The 18,874-nt window shown below is 42.0% G+C and overlaps 1 protein-coding gene across 5 annotated transcripts in view; it reads left to right on the forward strand.

The window, feature by feature from the left end:
* Nucleotides 1-18,874, forward strand: part of scn1lab (sodium channel, voltage-gated, type I like, alpha b) — a 42,594-nt gene that overhangs the window by 16,708 nt on the left and 7,012 nt on the right. For 4 of the 5 annotated variants that reach the window (XM_071464242.1, XM_071464241.1, XM_071464243.1 and 1 more), the window contains 15 exons: nucleotides 79-285; nucleotides 2,262-2,537; nucleotides 3,094-3,435; nucleotides 4,109-4,241; nucleotides 4,365-4,603; nucleotides 4,726-4,899; nucleotides 6,087-6,443; nucleotides 6,622-7,149; nucleotides 10,633-10,768; nucleotides 11,592-11,746; nucleotides 12,200-12,373; nucleotides 13,215-13,337; nucleotides 14,493-14,768; nucleotides 17,347-17,400; nucleotides 17,573-17,710. In XM_071464242.1, the coding sequence (XP_071320343.1) occupies nucleotides 79-285; nucleotides 2,262-2,537; nucleotides 3,094-3,435; nucleotides 4,109-4,241; nucleotides 4,365-4,603; nucleotides 4,726-4,899; nucleotides 6,087-6,443; nucleotides 6,622-7,149; nucleotides 10,633-10,768; nucleotides 11,592-11,746; nucleotides 12,200-12,373; nucleotides 13,215-13,337; nucleotides 14,493-14,768; nucleotides 17,347-17,400; nucleotides 17,573-17,710 (3,312 nt within the window). The remainder of the gene's footprint in view (nucleotides 1-78; nucleotides 286-2,261; nucleotides 2,538-3,093; nucleotides 3,436-4,108; nucleotides 4,242-4,364; nucleotides 4,604-4,725; nucleotides 4,900-6,086; nucleotides 6,444-6,621; nucleotides 7,150-10,632; nucleotides 10,769-11,591; nucleotides 11,747-12,199; nucleotides 12,374-13,214; nucleotides 13,338-14,492; nucleotides 14,769-17,346; nucleotides 17,401-17,572; nucleotides 17,711-18,874) is intronic. The other variant, XM_071464244.1, reaches the window with a different exon arrangement.

Here is an 18,874-nt window from a genome sequence, read left to right on the forward strand (position 1 = left end):
TCAGCAAATATCCATCCAATTAGCTTCATAAGATAGATTCATGACAACAATCTCTCTCTTTTCCTCTGGATCCGTCAGACTTTGCGTGCGGCAGGGAAACCCTACATGATCTTCTTCGTGCTGGTGATCTTCCTGGGCTCCTTCTACCTGGTCAACCTGATCCTGGCTGTGGTGGCCATGGCTTACGACGAGCAGAACCAGGCAACCATCGAGGAGGCTCAGCAGAAGGAGGAGGAGTTCCAGGCCATGCTGGAGCAGCTGAAGAGACAGCAGGAGGAGGCACAGGCAGGACATTCATCTTTGTCTTTTCAAAAACAAAGTCAGAATTCGATTACCAGTTAATCAGCGTGTGTGCATTTCATCTCAAACATTTCATTTGAGAGCGATTTCACTGAGAAAGTGATGATTTTAACTGAAGCGACAGGGAAGGTTTCAGATTTATTCGGAGGATCTCTGGGGAGACTCTGTTGATTCTTCAGCTTGGAGTCTTGAGCCAGCGTTGCCCCTAGCAACCGAGAGACTCACTGCCCTGGATGACTGACACCACCCCCTGCTGCACCCGTAGAGGTCAGGAGGTTGACCTACAGACAGGAAAATTATCAGGATGCAGGATAATGGGAATCTACTCACTGTGGCCCTGACTGTTGGCTTAATAAGCTGCATGTCATCTATACAAGAGGCTCATTATCAGGGGAGCTCCCTTCCTGATGTTCCTGAGCAGCCGACCAGTTATTTTGAAGCTCATGATGACAAAGCCGGAGAGTCTGTTTCTGTCCTGCTGCACATGTATGAATGTAGCAAGTTCATGTTCATGGTCATAGGCTGAATCTGATAAATATAAGGTAGAAGGCAGTAGTTTTTTTGGTTTTTTTTTCATTGCAGTTTTGCACAACATGGAAGCTTTCATGGAAGTTTTTCTTTTAAGAAGAGTCGACAAAACTAAATTGCGAATGGTCTGTATTTCCATTAAATAAGGCTGGGATTTTCTTCTTGCACAATATTGTTCCTATAAAACGTGGCGTCTGCCTCTCAGTTGCGAAAAAAATAAAAATAAATAAAATGAATAAAATGAATAAAATAAAAAATTAAGATCTAAAAAATATCAAAAAAATATATATGTCTATATATGTGTGTAAGGTAAAAGTGATGGATAAATGGTTGAAATACAGTAGTTAGCTAAAAGAATAGATAAACAGGTCAGATAATTACCTAAACATGAGGGATTGTTGCCTGAAAGTAGTGGATAAAGGGTTGACATGTTCAGCCACTCTAAGTGATTATAATATAAATTAACCGTATTTCTGTAACAATATCCACTTTTATTAAGGGTTATTAAACATCCACTTTAACGTCAATTGAAATGAAACCAAACAGGTGGGGTGAGAGGGATTAGAGTTACATGACACAAAGAAAGTCAGGAACTGATAGACATGCAGTATGTGTATAACAATGAAAGAATATTCATAGGCTATATTTCCCCTTAATTTTCTGTATTTTCTAATGTACAACACCACACTATTGTTTTCTCATCATGGGAAGGTCGGATACCTACGTCTTCCCTGTTGCTGCCTTGCTCTGTGTTTCCTCTCAGACCTCCTTCCCATCTCTGCTCTGTCTGGCTGTTCCTCCAGGTTCAGCACTTGTTTTGTCACATTCAGAATATTGTTGTTGTTTGCTAAGGCAGACAGAGGCACTAGAGCAAAGATCGAAAATAAAAAACAGAAAATCTGATATTCTCTCTATTCCCTCGGATATTTTTGGCAACGTTGCAACCGTACACACAAAACCTTTTCCCTCTAATGCACCAGATTGTACCCATTCACATCCCCAGCCTAAAAGCATTTCATTTAGGATAACACATCTCTGTGGAAAACAGCCTCATAAGTAGCTCGTGCACGTGGTGGTAAATCATATTGCTTAAGGAAAGATGCAAGAAATTCTCAGCTTGCGATGATGTGGTTGTTTCTACTTGATTTTTGTTTTTGTGCAGTTTTGTTTACTAGCAAAAAGGCTGTTACCTAACCTGGCATCCACAGAATTTTTTCTCTTACTTGATGAGTATTATAAATGCAAGGATTCAGAATGTTTTGGTTTGCATGAAAACAATCAGGCGTCCATTTTTAGAAGGTGTCTGAGACTTATCTGGCTCTTCATGCTGCTCTCAGCTGCCAGGCTCTCTCCTCCGCTCCATTCCGCAAGAGCCTTTGAGACAGGCACTGGGTTGCCATGACAACTGTGTTTGTGTTCTGATTGGCTGGCAGGTTGCCGCAGCAGCAGCCATGGAGAGCGGAGAGTACAGCGGGAGAGTGGGCCCCACCTCCGAGTCCTCCTCAGGGACGTCTAAGCTCAGCTCAAAGAGTGCCAAAGAGCGACGCAACAGGCGGAAGAAGAGGAAGCAGAGGGAGGAGGAGGAGGAGAGGGGGGGGCGGAAGTTCCACAAGTCTGAGTCTGAGGACAGCATCAAAAGGTCCAGCTTCCGCTTCTCTATTGACGCCAACAGGCTCTCTTATGAGAAGAGATGTTCCTCACCCAACCAGGTAAATACTTCCCTGACCAAGCAGATTAACTACTTCCTGATAACAGGAGATTTTTGGTGCTAAAATTAGGCTGATATTGGCATTTTATATCATTTCACATATATCACATCATTACTACACAGAGAAGTGAAATCAGATTAATCAAACAACATATGTTAACATGTGTTAATTTGTGACATTTAGGTGCTGGTAGGTGAATTTATTAACTTTGGGCAGAACTTGGCTTGTTTTTTCTCCCTGTTTCCACTCTTAATGCTAAGCTAAGCTAACTGGCTGCTGTCCACAGCTTCATATATTGGTGTAGACATACGAGAGTGGTATCAATCTTCTCTTCTAGTTATGGGCAAGTTTCCCCTGTTTTCCATCAGTCCATCCTTTCCTCGGTTTGCGTCTCTTTCCTACCTGCCCTGTGTAGATACATACCTGTCCCCTCCCTCTTTTCTCAGGACCACCCAATACCAAGTGAGGCATTTTGGTGTCTCCTCTAACCTCCCAGTCTACTCCTAAGTATTCCAGGGTTCTGCCTCCTTCCACCCTTTTTCTCTCTTTCTCTCAGTCTCTCCTCAGTATCCGTGGATCCCTCCTCTCACCTCGGAGGAACAGCCGTGCCAGCCTCTTCAGCTTCCGCGGCCGGGCCCGCGACATGGGCTCCGAGAACGACTTCGCCGACGACGAGCACAGCACCTTCGAGGAGAGCGACAGTCGACGGGGTTCCCTGTTCTTGCCACGCCGCCTCGAGCGCCGCTCCAGCGCCGTCAGCCAGACGAGCCTCGGGGCGCCGCGAGTCATCCTGCCAGCCAACGGCAAGATGCACTGCACTGTAGACTGCAATGGTGTGGTCTCCTTAGTCGGTGGAACATCTGTAACAACCTCCCCTGTAGGTCTCCTGCTGCCTGAGGTGACTTCATTGTTTCATGCTGTAGTTTCCCATTGACCTCCCTTAAGTTTATATCTTGTACTTCCTTTAATTTACATCCCTTTGTTCTGATGTGGTTGATAAATGAATGATAAATCAGTTATGTGGATGTTTGCCAAGTCAAACTGAGGAGTGTTTTTTTTTTTGTTTGTTTTTTTTTTTTTTGCTGCATGACTATATATGTCTATGGTTGTTAATAATGCTGGATTATTGTTGGATATATTCCTTATTTTTTTTAATGTAAACAAAACTTTCCCACCTCTTAACCCCATCCATGGTTCTCAGCCCCGAGCCCATTGATTTCCACTGAACTTTGATAATCCTGAACTGTTCTTCCGAGCATGAATGGTCATAAATCTGGTGGTCTGTCATATTTTCAGGTCAAAAGTTTAATTTTACCAGTCTGTAAACATTGTTTCAACATTTCTGCTGTTAAGTTGGACATTTAAACATGGAAATCTATGGGGATTGACTCACTTTTGGAGCCAGACTCAAGTGGCCATTTGAGGAATTGCAGTTTTTGTCACTTCCGTGCTGGCTTCATTTTTCAGCCCTGGATTTCAGTCATTCACATGAGCTCAACGCAGATAATTTGCTTGACTCACATTCTGCTAAATATTGCTCATATCTTGATGTGAATCTTTTTTTTTCCTAGGGAACAACTACAGATACTGAGCTGAAGAAACGGCGGTCAGGTTTTCGCCACCCATCCATGGATTATTTAGATGAACCAGGGGGCCGGCAGAGAGCCATGAGTGTGGCCAGTATCCTCACCAACACCATGGAAGGTCAGGATCAGACAATATATTTTTGGCCTTAGTGGTAGTTAATTTTTACACCTGGAGAGAATTAGGAGGACGAAACCTTGCAAGGGAGCCATATAATGAAATGTGGCCATTTCTCCTTTCCAGAGCTAGAAGAGTCGAGACAGAAGTGCCCACCCTGCTGGTACAGATTTGCCAACACCTGTCTGATCTGGGATTGTTGTCCAGCATGGCTGAAAATCAAGGAGGTCGTCAACATGGTGGTCATGGACCCATTTGTGGATCTGGCCATCACGATTTGCATCGTCCTCAACACCCTTTTCATGGCCATGGAGCATTACCCCATGACTAAAGAATTCGACACTGTCCTCTCCGTCGGAAACCTGGCAAGTATTTTCCGATATGCTCACCATCTCTTACTGGACAAAACCAGATAAAATAGACAGTAACTGTAAAATATGATGCAGATTCAGGTGTAAAGGTATCATTTCCCCCTGTTTGTCATCAGGTGTTCACAGGCATCTTCACAGCAGAGATGTGTTTTAAGATCATTGCCCTGGATCCCTACTACTACTTCCAGGAAGGCTGGAACATCTTTGACGGCATCATTGTTAGTCTCAGTTTGATGGAGCTCGGCTTGGCCAACGTAGAAGGCCTGTCTGTGCTCAGGTCCTTTAGATTGGTAAGAGCCCTGGGAAAGTCATATCTTTTTAATGAAGCTACATTACATTATTTATCTGCTCTTTATATGAGAAAGTTAAGATAAACCTGTTCTTCTAGGTAAGGACACAGTGACTCTCTCAATAACATTTGTGTTATTAATGAGGTAATGATGTAATGAGAGCTTTTGTGCAATACATGAAAGGGCCCACTGAGAGTTGTTGTGGCCTTTGGGGCACAATCTGTTTTCTTCTGTTCACCTGATTAGCTGTCTATCAGAGCTGCTGTACTGCTTAACTCTTTCAGACCAGTTAGTGCTCTGTTATCAACTGACACTGAAAGTACACTCACATAGTCTCTAAAAGCAAACAAAACTGCACTGAAAATGTAGGTCTGCTTTCAAAGCAGTTGTTTGAGATTTCTGGAAATGCGCTTACTGGCTTTCTTTGCCGACATTTAGGTGAGAAGTTCGATACCACACTTATTATATCTGCTAATTAAATGTGTAGCAAAAGGCAGCAGGTGAATTAGTTTAGCTTAGCGCGAAGCACGGAAGCAGGGGGAAACAACTAACCTGGCTCGCTCTAAGGCTCAGCAATACACCTCTAAAGCTTGCAGAAACAGCAAGTTGAGGTTCTGTGTGGACACAGTGACTCCCTGCAATATTGTTAATATAATGGTAGTTTTATTTGAAGTTTTGATCCGTAAGAAGATATATTTGTGGTTTTAAGTCGCAAAAACCAGCTCAGTGTAGTTTTACATCTCCTCTCTCAGGCTTCTCTCTGGAGCCCTAGTAACAACAGGTCAGTCAGCCAATCAGAAGAAAGACTCTGATTCTCTCTTTTGATTGGCTGATTGATTTTCTGCATGATCAAATAAAAATATAGCAGATTTCAGGTAAACACTCAGAGAAACCAAATCCTGCAAGGCTGGATGATGGGTTGGGGTGGGCTGGGCTTTGGGTATGGCTCAGGGTGGTGACATCACAAAGTTACAGAAGTCTTGATGACTCGTTTTAAGGCGCTAAGTTGTAAGTGTCTAAATATGGGCTGTGAGCGTTTCTCTGTGGACTGCGCGCTTTGATACTTTTACAGTATTAATTAATTAATATAGAACCTAGACCTGCTCTATAATAAAAAAAAGACATGGAAATCATACTTCATACAATATAGGACCTTAAAACATCCCTTTAATTTTCTTTTAAAACAGCTCAGAGTCTTCAAACTGGCCAAGTCGTGGCCTACTTTGAACATGCTGATCAAGATCATCGGTAACTCAGTGGGCGCTCTGGGGAACTTGACTCTGGTGCTGGCCATCATCGTCTTCATCTTCGCCGTGGTGGGCATGCAGCTGTTTGGCAAGAGCTACAAGGAGTGTGTGTGTAAGATTTCCGACGACTGTGAGCTGCCCCGCTGGCACATGCACGATTTCTTCCACTCCTTCCTCATTGTGTTCCGGGTGCTGTGTGGAGAGTGGATCGAGACAATGTGGGATTGCATGGAGGTGGCAGGACAGACGATGTGCCTGATAGTCTTCATGATGGTCATGGTCATTGGAAACCTGGTGGTATGGTCTTTGTTTCTTTCCCTAATGTTAAGAACTGTGTTAAGGTTCAGACAATTAAATTACATATAATTAATGTTTTGTCTCTGTTGCGGTATTAATCATGTATTTTTTGGCTGGAGTGTTATTGAGGCACAGATGCTGAAATCATTTTCCCTGCCTGATGTCCATTTCTTTCCAGGTCCTAAACCTGTTCCTGGCTCTCCTCCTGAGCTCTTTTAGCGCTGACAACCTGGCAGCAACCGACGATGACAGCGAGATGAACAACCTGCAGATTGCAGTGGGCCGGATCCAGCGGGGCATCGCATTTGTCAAAGCCACAGTGCGGCAGTTCCTCCAGAGCCTCTGCTTTGGCGGCAGCGGTAAGGGAGCTGGTCTGGCTGAGGAAAGCAAACCCTTAGATGAACTGCACAGCAATGGAAAGGGCAACTGCATCTCCAATCACACAACAGTGGAGATCACCAAAGATCCTAGTGGGGTGTACATGACAGAGGGCAATGGACGGCCAGGAGGAGGGCTGGTGGTTGGGGTCAGGGCTGCAGGGGACACTACAGTGAAGTACCCCAAAGAGGAATCTGACTACATGTCATTTATTCACAACCCCAGCCTGACAGTCACAGTGCCCATCGCTGTGGGCGAGTCGGACTTTGAGAACCTTAACACTGAAGATTTCAGCAGCGATTCGTCAGATGTAGAGGGCAGCAAAGAGGTAAGATGAATGACTTTGATTAGACGGCCGATGTGTCTGTCAGTTTGTAGAAAATCTCTTGAGCCACGCAGATTTTGTATTCAGTTAGCTCTTTTATATGTGTAATAGTTAACGCCCAACTCACGTCAGTTGATGTCAAGATTTGCATTGAGATGGCCTTTTCAGAAAATTTTCCGACAGTCAAGCGGTTTGAAAATAACCTGCTGACTCACTTGTGCATGCATCATGCTGTGCTAATGAGGGAATCTTCTGGAGAAGCAGGAGAACAAGAAACCGCCATGACAAATAACAATTAGAGTGTATGTGTCAGTATGTCAGTGTGTTTGTGTGTAGTGTTACATGGGTGACTTGCTGGCAAATGTAGCTCACTATCATGCAGACCTGCAAAAGAGACTGCATAATTTATTGCCCTGTGCTTTGGAGGCAGAAAAGCGCGTATGTGTACATGCGTCAAAGATTAAATTAATGGAGCAGCAAACTGTTAATTCAGAATTTAGCTAGGTGATCTAAGCTCGCTCCATATGTTGCTGAGTAATAGTGTATCAAAATGGATTATCATTGTACGTCAGACACAAAATCAAATGTTATACCATTTCAACGAAATCAAATACTTCCCCTTTGGTGCATAATTTGTAAGAAAATCTTTTTACCTATTCTATCAGAGCAAATGCCAGGTACACTGATAAGTGTTGCCAGGCTGCCAGAGCAGTGGGACTGGGCTCCCTGGTGATGTCAACCTGCCACTGTGGGTGTGGTGCCAATTCACTGTGATTCAAAACAACTCAGGAGACTATTTCTAGCACATGGCACCACATGCTCCGTATATGGACTCTCTCACAACACCCTGTAGCCAGGGGCTGGTGAATTAAGCACAAGTTAAATTACAGACAGTGAATATTAATTTATGCATTTAGAGTTACGCAGTGAACATTTGGTGTGTGCTGCTGGTGTGTCTGAAATGAGTGTCACGTGTCATTGCCAGTATAAAATGAGCAGCCCACTCTTTTGTATTGCATCTGTGAGGGAAAATGCTGTCAGGAGAATCTGAAATGTTGTTGTCTGTGGCTAACTCGTTCCCCCACTCTGCCTTGTGGCTGACCAGTGAAAGGAGACTTGAGGTTGTATGCTGGCTTTTGGTGTGTATGACTTACTTTGTTTAACCCCCCCGTTTGTTATTGCAGCTGTGTCACAGACGCTCTCAAGGTTTTCAGTGAGAGGAGAATTGTAAGACCACTTTATTGTACCATAGCACTAACCATGAGGACTGCCTATGCCATTTACAGACAAACAACATATTTTTTCTCATACCTTCAATGGATTGCCCATTTTCGTTCTTTGCCTGGTCTGCCCTCCGTCCCCCACCCCCCCAACCCCACCCTCTTTGTTTTACCTTCCCCTCTCCCCTCTCCCATACAGCAGCACATTCAATGCTGTAAGTTTCCCTTTACCCCCTTCCCCCCTTTCATATTTTATCTCCAAGCATCAGGCTGTATTGCAGTTATAAACCATTAGGAATGAGCAAAACCACCTTTTTTCCATTAATATATAAACTCATCTAACATGATCTTTGCTTTTGATTTCATTGCTTGGTTTTTGACTTGGTTTTGGGACTTGATTGGCATCCAACACTTCGAGCTTGAGAATGAAGGAAGAGAGGAGGTGGAGGAGAATGAGGAAAAAAAACAGATGTAATGGAGGAATGAATTTTGCTATAGTACAAAATTCATTTGTCAGGTTCATAGCCCATGCATACGCACATGAAATACTTGTACATACTTGTTTTCTGTGATACTCAAATAATAGTGGAATGATGAAAGATTTCTTACAGAACTCTTTCCAAGGAGATAATCAATCAATACTGATTTTTGCAGAGTGGCAAAACAGATAACACAAGGCAGTTTGTACTGAATCAGAGTTATTTATGATGACACAGTAAATGAATGTAATTGTATCTTTTTCTTTTCTCCTCAAGTATAGAATTAGTTACAAAACTTACCATTCCAAATTCCACTGAATCCTACAACATATGGTACACAATTATTGTGGATTGCTTTATGTGCTTTCATGCTTGTGTTATCCACTTTCGTTTCACTGCAACTAGCTTGTCACCCAACTTGTACAACTACAGTTAAACTTGCCAACAAAATCTGACATTTCTTATACAGATGAAAGCTTGGTAGGTTAAGAGTTAAAGCCTCATATAATCCACGCCCAGAGGAGTTAAAATGGGTCTCTTGCTGAAGGAGAGAAAGAGTGGGAGGGGAACACCCTCCCAGAAAATGATGCACTTGCGAGCAGCATGCTTCCATCATTCCCATGCCGTATTAGCTGGGTCCCACGGCAATCAGGGCTGCTGCACTGTCTAGGATGACATGTTCCTACTCTTCACACACTAGACAGATCACATATGAGGCTACATAACACCATGTTTGCCCAAAGCAAAACAGACAGGAAGCCTCACAACTCCCAAAAAAGTCTCACTTTATGCAGATGATGTTGTAATGTGCATTACTGCAGAAACAAAGATCGTTTTAGGGTTTCAGAGGAGTGTTATCAGGTTTCAAAATTCAGAGAGAGAAAAGGAAGACAGAGTAAAATGAAGTTAACAACAACAGCAACACTTGTCCTTACATGTGTTTTGCATATCACTGAGAAGAAGAACGAAAATCATTGAGTACCACACTTAGTCCTGTATGTTTTCTGGGTATGCATGGGTGCTAATTCAATATGTTTGACAAGTGGGAGCAAAAAATCGCCAGACTACATGCTGTCTTATAAACAGTGCACAGTACTGGTTTTTGCTGGTAAGCTAATGTGGTTATCCGTCTACTTCAACACAAACAGAAGAAGCTTGTACACCGCTTTCAAGGAATGGAAATTATGTGTTTTCATGTCACTGAGGAAAGTGTTTAGTTATCACTCTGTGGGTGGATTCTAGGTTTGAGGGTGGGAAATTTTTATTCATGAAAGCTATTTTTGGAAATGGGATAAAATTACAGACTAATTGATTTGGGATGTTTTTTCAGTGGACATGAAAATACTTAAGCACACGTACTGCTTGATACTATTTCAGGCTTGGATTGATAATGCACTGGAATACTGCATGCACTCTTCCTCAAACTGAGGTCACATCAAACGTACCCACAGTGCATTTCTATAACAACAACCTCCCCGTGTCATGTGTTGCCACATAATCTGATTTGAACCATCAGATAAAACCAATATCAAAGCCTGTAGGTACATTTGATCGATGCTGCATGTTGATGATACGATGACAATGACTTAAAAGAGCCCAACTCTGTGAGCTATTACAGTGCCTAGTCTCCACACTAAGGTATACAGTTGTGGCACTGGAGTACATGTGAATGGAGAATCACAATGATAACCAGCTCAGAAGGTTGGCTCCTATAACCACTGAACCTCTGTGGTTGCAGGCACTGCAGTATAACTTTGTACTCTCATCTTCTTCCCATGCCCATGCAGAAGCTCGATGCAGAGCCCCAGCCTCTGAGCTCATCGGAGGGGAGCACAGTTGATATCCGCCCCCCAGGAGATGGGGTTGATTCAGTGGAGCTCGAGCCGGAGGAGTCACTGGACCCAGAGGCTTGCTTCACAGAGGGTGAGAAGGATGTGAGGGTGATAGGCAGGAAGGATGATGGGTGGTGGGAAAGTGGGCCAGAGCAAGAAAGGTGGGACGTGAAAATGCTTCCACAGCACATTTCAAGACGAAGAGTAAATCGCATTAACTGCTTGTGCTTAGCCCCGGTGTGTTATACTCACAGCTGAATGACAGTGAATACAAATGCTCAGCAGGACAGAAAGAGAAGTAGTCTGTGGGATTCTCTGGGTTTGTAATGTAACCTGACATTTTATGCTGACACACCTCTAGCACAAATCTGAATCTGCAAATACCTCTTCAGTCCTTCATGAGGGTGGAATAAAGAAGTCATTTTGCTGATTAATGATAGGAGATGGGAGGTACAGCATTTACCTTACGTTTAGAATATCTCTAATATTTCTGTGATTATTATTTAGTTGTTCTGTTTGCATACGTACAGCTATCAACTGGCAGAGGAATATGCTTAGCTTGCATTGCAAATTACTAGTAGGAGTATAGTAGTCGCACTAAGAAAAGAACCAAGACAACAATGTTCCAACAAAGTTGCTAGAATGACCATGTGTGTCACTACGTGCATTTCTATCCACTTGCTTTTATGGAAAGGTGGAAAAGTTGGTGTATCAATGAAAGCAAAATGAACAAAGTGCAATGAAAGCAGACAGGCGAATAAATCATGATGTACAGGAAGCAGGACTGGTGCTCTTTTAATTCCATTTCTACAATGGTTTTAATGGCACCTGACTGGAGAATTAACCCATGCAGCTCATACTGTGTGTGGTCCACGTCTCACTCCTCTCTCACCACATTTGCCCCATGCCTGCAGGCTGTGTGCGCAGGTTCCAGTGCTGCCAGATAAACGAGGAGGGAGGCAATTACAAGAGCTGGTGGACACTCAGGAAGACCTGCTTCATCATAGTGGAGCACAACTGGTTTGAATCCTTCATCATATTCATGATCCTGCTCAGCAGTGGAGCACTGGTAAGTCAGTGTTTTTTGTATGTATGTGCATTTACCCTCATTTGTGACCCAAAGCAATAATGATATGAAGTTACATTTCTTTTATAAACACTGTTTGCATGTTGGGTAACTGTTGAGCAGCAGGAGGCTCCTGGATTTTGAATCTGAGCCCGGGAACTCTCTGTGCAGAATTTGTACAGTATTTTCTCACAATGGTTTTCTTCAAGTGCTCTGCTTTCACCCCACAATTCAAAAGGTCAGGTGAACTACAAACTTAACTTGCTCCAATATGTCCATCCATGTGCTGTCCTGACACATCTGAGCAGAGTCTGTAAAGTCATGAAAGGTCTAATGTTTTCTAAAAATAAATCACAGTTGCTCTATAGGATTGACTAAACTGAGCTCATGGCTAGTGCCCATTTTCCCCCTTGACCCCCCTTCCTTCCTCCTCATTATTTGTTCCATTGTGTACAGGCGTTCGAGGACATTTACATTGAGCAGCGGAGGACCATCAAAACAGTGCTGGAGTATGCAGACAAGGTCTTCACTTACATCTTCATTCTGGAAATGCTGTTGAAGTGGGTGGCGTACGGCTTTGTCAAGTACTTCACCAACGCCTGGTGCTGGCTCGACTTCCTCATTGTAGACGTATGTATACTGTGGAATCTATTCATGCAACAGGAATCAGCTTCGGTTCTCCAATAGTATAAAAATAAAGCTCCAAGCTTGAGGCATTCATTCAAACACAATTTAACCCTGACGCAATAATTAGGAATAATTAGATGAAAAGATACGTTAACGGAAACAGCTCACCTCCTTCAAGCCAAAGCCAAGCAGCAGCTCTGAAGCAAAAAAAAATTACATTGTAGCCACCTCCATGTTTAAGCCATCTACAAACTGAAATGTAAAAATAACACATTGACTGAGTGATTAAGTTTTTAAAAAAATATGATACAACAAGTTATTTAGTGAACTTTAGAGTTGCTGGTGTTGAGCTTTGGACAGACCCAGGCTATCTGTTTTCCCTTGTTTCCAGTCTCTGCTATGCTAAGCTAACGCTCTCTTGCTTCCATATTTAGTTTGCAGAGTGGCACAAGTTTTGACAACTTGTGGCAAAAAAGAGAATAATTGTATTTCCTGAAGTGTCTCCTAGTCCAGGTTATCACACTGAGGAGTTATAGCAGGACTGTTGAATTAAACTGCATTCGATCCTAATAAAGTGATCTTACAGAAAGCATAGACCACTGAGTCCACTTGAGTCATTGGTCATTGTTGTCACATCTCTTTATCTGAAATTCACAGTCTTTGAAGAATCCACTGTGATTCATTTTTAAGCACCATTAATACTTTATTATCTCTTGAACTATGTTCAGATGGATCATTAATGGCTTCTTCAAACACTTGAAACACCTGTGCTGGCATTCTGCACAGGAGCCTTTTTTGTTTCTCACCTTTTACCCTGCTTGTCTCTGACATTATCTTCTCTCAGGTGTCCCTGGTCAGCCTTGTAGCCAACGCTCTGGGCTACTCTGAGCTTAGCGCAATCAAATCTCTAAGGACGCTGCGAGCCCTCCGGCCCCTGAGGGCCCTGTCTCGGTTTGAGGGCATGAGGGTAAGGACACGAGGAGTAACAGCGACATGAAAACCACATATAAATGATTATTGTTCATGGGTAACCTGAAAGCATAGTCACATGTGCAATTTATTAAATTAGTTTTAACTGCTTTAAGCATTTTTAATGGTTCAAGTTAAATTCAAGGTAAAAATTTAAAGGAAATGTTTTAACACTTATACCCTTTCGTCCTGAAGATTGATACAACTCCTATACTTTTACATTAACCCATTAAGACCCAAGATGTCCTCTAAACCCTCAGCAATGTTTGAAAACAACCTCCTAAAACCTGAGGGTTTTCTGAAAAACTTAATGGGTAAATGTGAAGCTGGAGCATACTTAGCCAGAATATTAACCCACTGAAGCTCTTCCAGCTGCTTTCAGCGAGCCCATGATTTTTTTTTTTTTTTTCCACAAAATGTGCTTCTCTAGTCACATTACTTTTGTTTTGCTTGTGTCTTTAAACCTGTAGAGACACTCCCTCAGTGTCTGCTTGCCCTGCACAGTATAATTTATATTTCCATTTGTAGAATGTCACATTTTTCTGGGTTAATGTTTGATTTCAGTATGGAAGACAAAATGTTGTCAGATGTTTTTAGATCATTAGGGGGTCTGACTGCCTGTTACTTCTGTAAAGTTATCTTTTCCTTGCAATTCAACACTGTACTTCTATCTGCATGACTTTCTTCACATTGTGTCAATGGATTACTGTATCTAGCTGTTCTCAGGCATTGTTTTCTGACGTTGCTTGTGTGGTGCCTTTGACATGTAATTTTTTTCTTTGTTGTTTGTCTTTTTTCATTTACAGTCAAACAAAATGTTGTGACTTCATCCCGCCTCTCTAAGGTTTTTTTCTGTTTTGCTTTTTTACCTATCAAATGTTAACTTTTTCACCTATCCACCTTCTTCTTTCCAACTGTCATGTTGTTAAATTCTCTTTGTAGATATGTATGGTGGCAAGAGCTTGTGTGTGCACACAACATATTAAATACAGCTTTGAATAATGTAGGAACACTGTAAATTTTTGATCAGTATTGGCTCTATTGTAATGGCCTCTAATCCAAAATCAAACAGCCTTTCTGTTTTGGGAAGCAGAGGCCTCCATATGAGCAACAGGAGAGTGCTGAGTTTGTCTGTGTGCTTCGACCTCCCCAGGTTGTGGTGAACGCGCTGCTGGGGGCCATCCCCTCCATCATGAACGTGCTGTTGGTCTGCCTCATCTTCTGGCTCATCTTCAGCATCATGGGTGTCAACCTGTTTGCAGGGAAGTACTACTACTGTGTCAACACCACCTCAGACGAGGTCTTCCCCATCAGCGTCGTCAACAACAAGAGCGACTGCATGAACTTGGTCAACGACAGCGCCCGCTGGAAGAATGTCAAAATCAACTTTGACAACGTCGGGGCCGGCTACCTGGCTCTGTTGCAAGTGGTGAGCTGAACCTTAGCGGCATTAGACAGAAAAAAGAGACAAAAATTTAAAAGTATGCATATGTATAATGTACACTGTATAATGTTTGTACTAATCATAACATAGACCCTGCCTCTGGCATTACTACATACAGTTTGACCTTAAAATTATATTTTGTGATTTAATTTTCAATCAAATTTCATGTATAGTTTTGTTTACATTTACAATTTGACACAGCAGAGAGAAAAGAAAACATCAATGAAAATCAATATTCAATAAATCAATACATATATGTGATAATGTTTACCAGTTTAATAGCTTCGAAGTAAACGCTGGCACTCATGTGACTTAAAAAGTAGGGGAGTTTGGGGACGGTTGCAACACTTGTTGCATTTCTCTACATTACTCAGAGACTAGCCCAACCAAACTTTTATATATTAAACTTACATCTGTCTGCTAATTACACTTACAATTTACCAATGATTACATTATAATCATTCACAATATTTCATTGAATGGAAGAATTCAGATGTTGCAACCGACCCCAACCCTGTGGACAGTTGCAACACAGATTAGGGATGATTACAACATATTAAAAATGAAATTTGACGAATTAGCTTCTTGTCTCAATAAGGAGTATTGAAAATATACATTACCTAACAATGATATTGTAGTATTATTTATTTATTTAGTAATATCTATCAAAGAACTAAGTGAGCATGTGCAGTCTGAGTGTCATCATTCTGCGATGTTTCTGATTGGAGCAATTACATTTGTCCCCAGTTTCCCTTAGATATATAAGCAAAAATAGAGCTAAAATAGACCATTTCACACAAAACTCTTCAAGTCAGTCCTGCTCAATCAAAAATATTATATTCTATGGCTTTATAAAATGATGCTGCGTTTTGCACAGACACATGCAGTAATGATGTTGGGTGCCGAGGGTGGGTGCTCCATGGAGAATATGAAATCTTATCCCCCATTGTCCAAATCCACTTTGTGCCACACCCTGTATTATTGTATCAGCTCTGTACAGGTGAAGCAGATTATACAGTATGAGCAGTGTTATCCATACTTAGGTACACTTAACCTGCAGAGGCAGCTGGATTGCCATCATACCAGGCTCCAAGCTATCTGCTTGTGGCTAAACCACAGTGGTTCAGACCAATCAGAATCCTCTGAAGGAGGAGCTAGTGGCAGCCATGAGAAGTGACTGTTTTAGTATTTGTAAAAGTGGCTTTTATGCACAAGTTTTCCTTACAAAGAATACTCTACTGACATGCTTAGTAGCTTTCAAAGCTACTCAGACTGTTTTGTCTTCTCCTCCTCCTACTACCCCACCTGTCAAGTATTTTTCAAGTGTCTGCCCTTTTCAGAATAGTTTCCAACGAAGCCCTTCCAGATGGTTCTGTACAACGAACCATCTGGCACGTCAGGGTAGGATACATACAGACAATATGAAAAATAATATAATATAGGTAAAGCCCTGCTATCATCAAGTAATTACTATGAGCCGTTGCCTGTGGCAATTAAGCATTTGGTCTGGAAAAATGGGTCATCAGCCATGACCTTACTGATATGCTCTATCACTATTAAGTAGGTGAGCTCCCATGTGACATTGTAATATTTGTATTAGTGAAGTTGACTTACTGGTCTTCTCTGCTTTACACACAAATGAAGTCACAAAACTTTTATCAGTTTTTGTCAAAAATATCTTTAATAAGCCTTTTGCCATAAGGATAAAAAACAACTCTCCTTTAGAAGAAAGTTGAAAAAGTGCTTTTACTCCTTCACTTGAAGTGCTAAAAATGTGTCACTCTACCTTTGTCCAGTTAGGACTGATTTCCTACTCTGAGAGGCTTGCTATATGTAGGCCCTTGACACCATTCAGCCTAAGTAACATGCGCTCACACTAAGGTAATACCTGTCATCCACGCTTTTATTTCTGGCTGTATTTTGTAATCTGTCATGACACCCACCATTATTAAGACATTTGTAATATGGGATAATTCTGTTCCAGCCTCAAGCAGACAGATGTTTAGGTTATAATACATTTTTGTTCCCCAGCAACAATGGCCCTGTTCAGACCTGGTATTGGTGGTCAGCTCTCAGTTCAGGTGTGAATGTATCCAAGACGCATTGAGGACACATTTGAGATCCAGTCACTCCACATCCTTTTAGCAGTGTGAACGCAATGGGCCACACTGAAGGACCACGTACTCTACTGACGTCCTCTGCCACAGTCGAATTAGTCCCAGCACAGTTTCCTGATCTCTCTCTCTCTCTCTCTCTCACACACACACGTGCTGACAACGGACCCTTAAAGCAACAATGAATACTTGTTGATTTGCACATGAAGCGAGGAAGCGATATCTGATCACAAGCGGTCACTTAAAACGCATGTGGACACGCATTTTAAAGCAATGTGTGAACTGACGTACTAAGAGCCGACCACTTGTGATCAGATCACTGAAGATGTTATGAAAATAAGGATGGAAGTTACAATCCCCATGACACAGTCAGCTTGACTGTTACGAGATGATCCCCTACTCCCCACCATCCAGATTTTAACACTGTCTCTTTTCTCATCTGCTCTTAGGCAACATTTAAGGGTTGGATGGACATCATGTATGCAGCCGTGGACTCTCGGAATGTAAGTCTCTATATGCTCAACAAAGGGATTCACAAGTTTGCTTTCACAAAGTGAAACATGTCCATTTACTTAGCTTTTATGCCTGGTTGCATGACCAGTTGCACTATCAGCTCATTTCTTATTTTTTTTATCAACGGACAGTAACATTTTTAATTTATCCTGCTTGTTCCAGGTGGAAGATCAGCCTAAATATGAAGTGAACTTGTACATGTACCTCTACTTTGTCATCTTCATCATCTTTGGCTCCTTCTTTACCCTCAACCTGTTCATTGGTGTCATCATCGACAACTTCAACCAACAGAAGAAAAAGATAAGTTGCATTTAGTAGCATTCTCTATCAGGTGCATGTAAACGTAGACACAAAAAGCTTGGACTTATTAGTAGTGTTGTGTGGTGTTATGTGGTGTATCAGACTCCTAATCTCTTCCAACCACTGCTTCAGTTAGTGTGTTATTCATAAAGTACCACTTTCACTAACTGTAGCTCGGGCTGGGCAAAAATGAAAAATCACATCCAACCATGAACAGTCACTGCCAGACATTTACTTTAACAGTGTGTTAGAGCACAGACAGGGCAGAAACTTAAAGGTCTCTCACTAATTCATCAGCTAAAACCTAGTAAAGAGGAAAAGTGTAAAATATGGGGGGGAAAAAAACAGGGTTAGGAATTTTACTTTTTAAATATTTTAGCTTTAATTAGAGAGCTGACAGATGACAGGACATTAAGATAGAAAAAGATTTAAATATGGGATGTTACAGTTCATGTCCACCACTTGCACCCAATTTAACATACTATAAAGACTGGTACACAGAATACACTTTGTACAGTTAGTATGTACTGTAGCATGGGATTGGAACACAACAACGTTACGCAGAGATTTAAGGCAGCTAATGCAACTGTCCTGTATGTAACTATTTTTATGCACATCCTAATAACTCAATTTTTATGATGCAGATATTCTATACATCCTGCAGCACCAAAAAATTAAATTAAATGAATTACTGTGATGTATTGCCCAGCCCTAACTGTAGCATTATCTTTTTGTCGATGCAATGATATTTCAAAGTAAAGATAAAATCCCAGGCAAAATGTGGAGGATAAACACTGCTGTGTTGTTGCACTTGCAAAGGAAGACCAACAGGTACCAGTCCTCTGACAACACTGTGCCAACCACATACAGAGCCTGGGTACAAAGCAACTGAAGCACAGATTTAGCCAAAGCAGCAGACCCACAGCTGTGTTAAAGAAAGAACTGAGCTACAGACTAATGATTATCCGGAGCACGGTGAGGACCTGCCGCTGCCAAGGATTACTGAGGGTGCATGAGTCACTGAGAAACACCCTGCCTGCATACACACAAATACACACACAGTGCCGCAGCGAATGCAGTCTGGAAATCTTGCCTCTTTTCAACCAAGCGCTAACAAGTAGGAGTGGCAACGCCCAAGAGAGGGAGCAGGAGGGTGGAGGATGA

The sequence above is a fragment of the Trachinotus anak genome, unplaced genomic scaffold (assembly GCF_046630095.1).
Source record: "Trachinotus anak isolate AG129_WGS33_773 ecotype Australia unplaced genomic scaffold, CSIRO_AGI_Tana_v1 ptg000026l, whole genome shotgun sequence".
Taxonomy (NCBI): domain Eukaryota; kingdom Metazoa; phylum Chordata; class Actinopteri; order Carangiformes; family Carangidae; genus Trachinotus; species Trachinotus anak.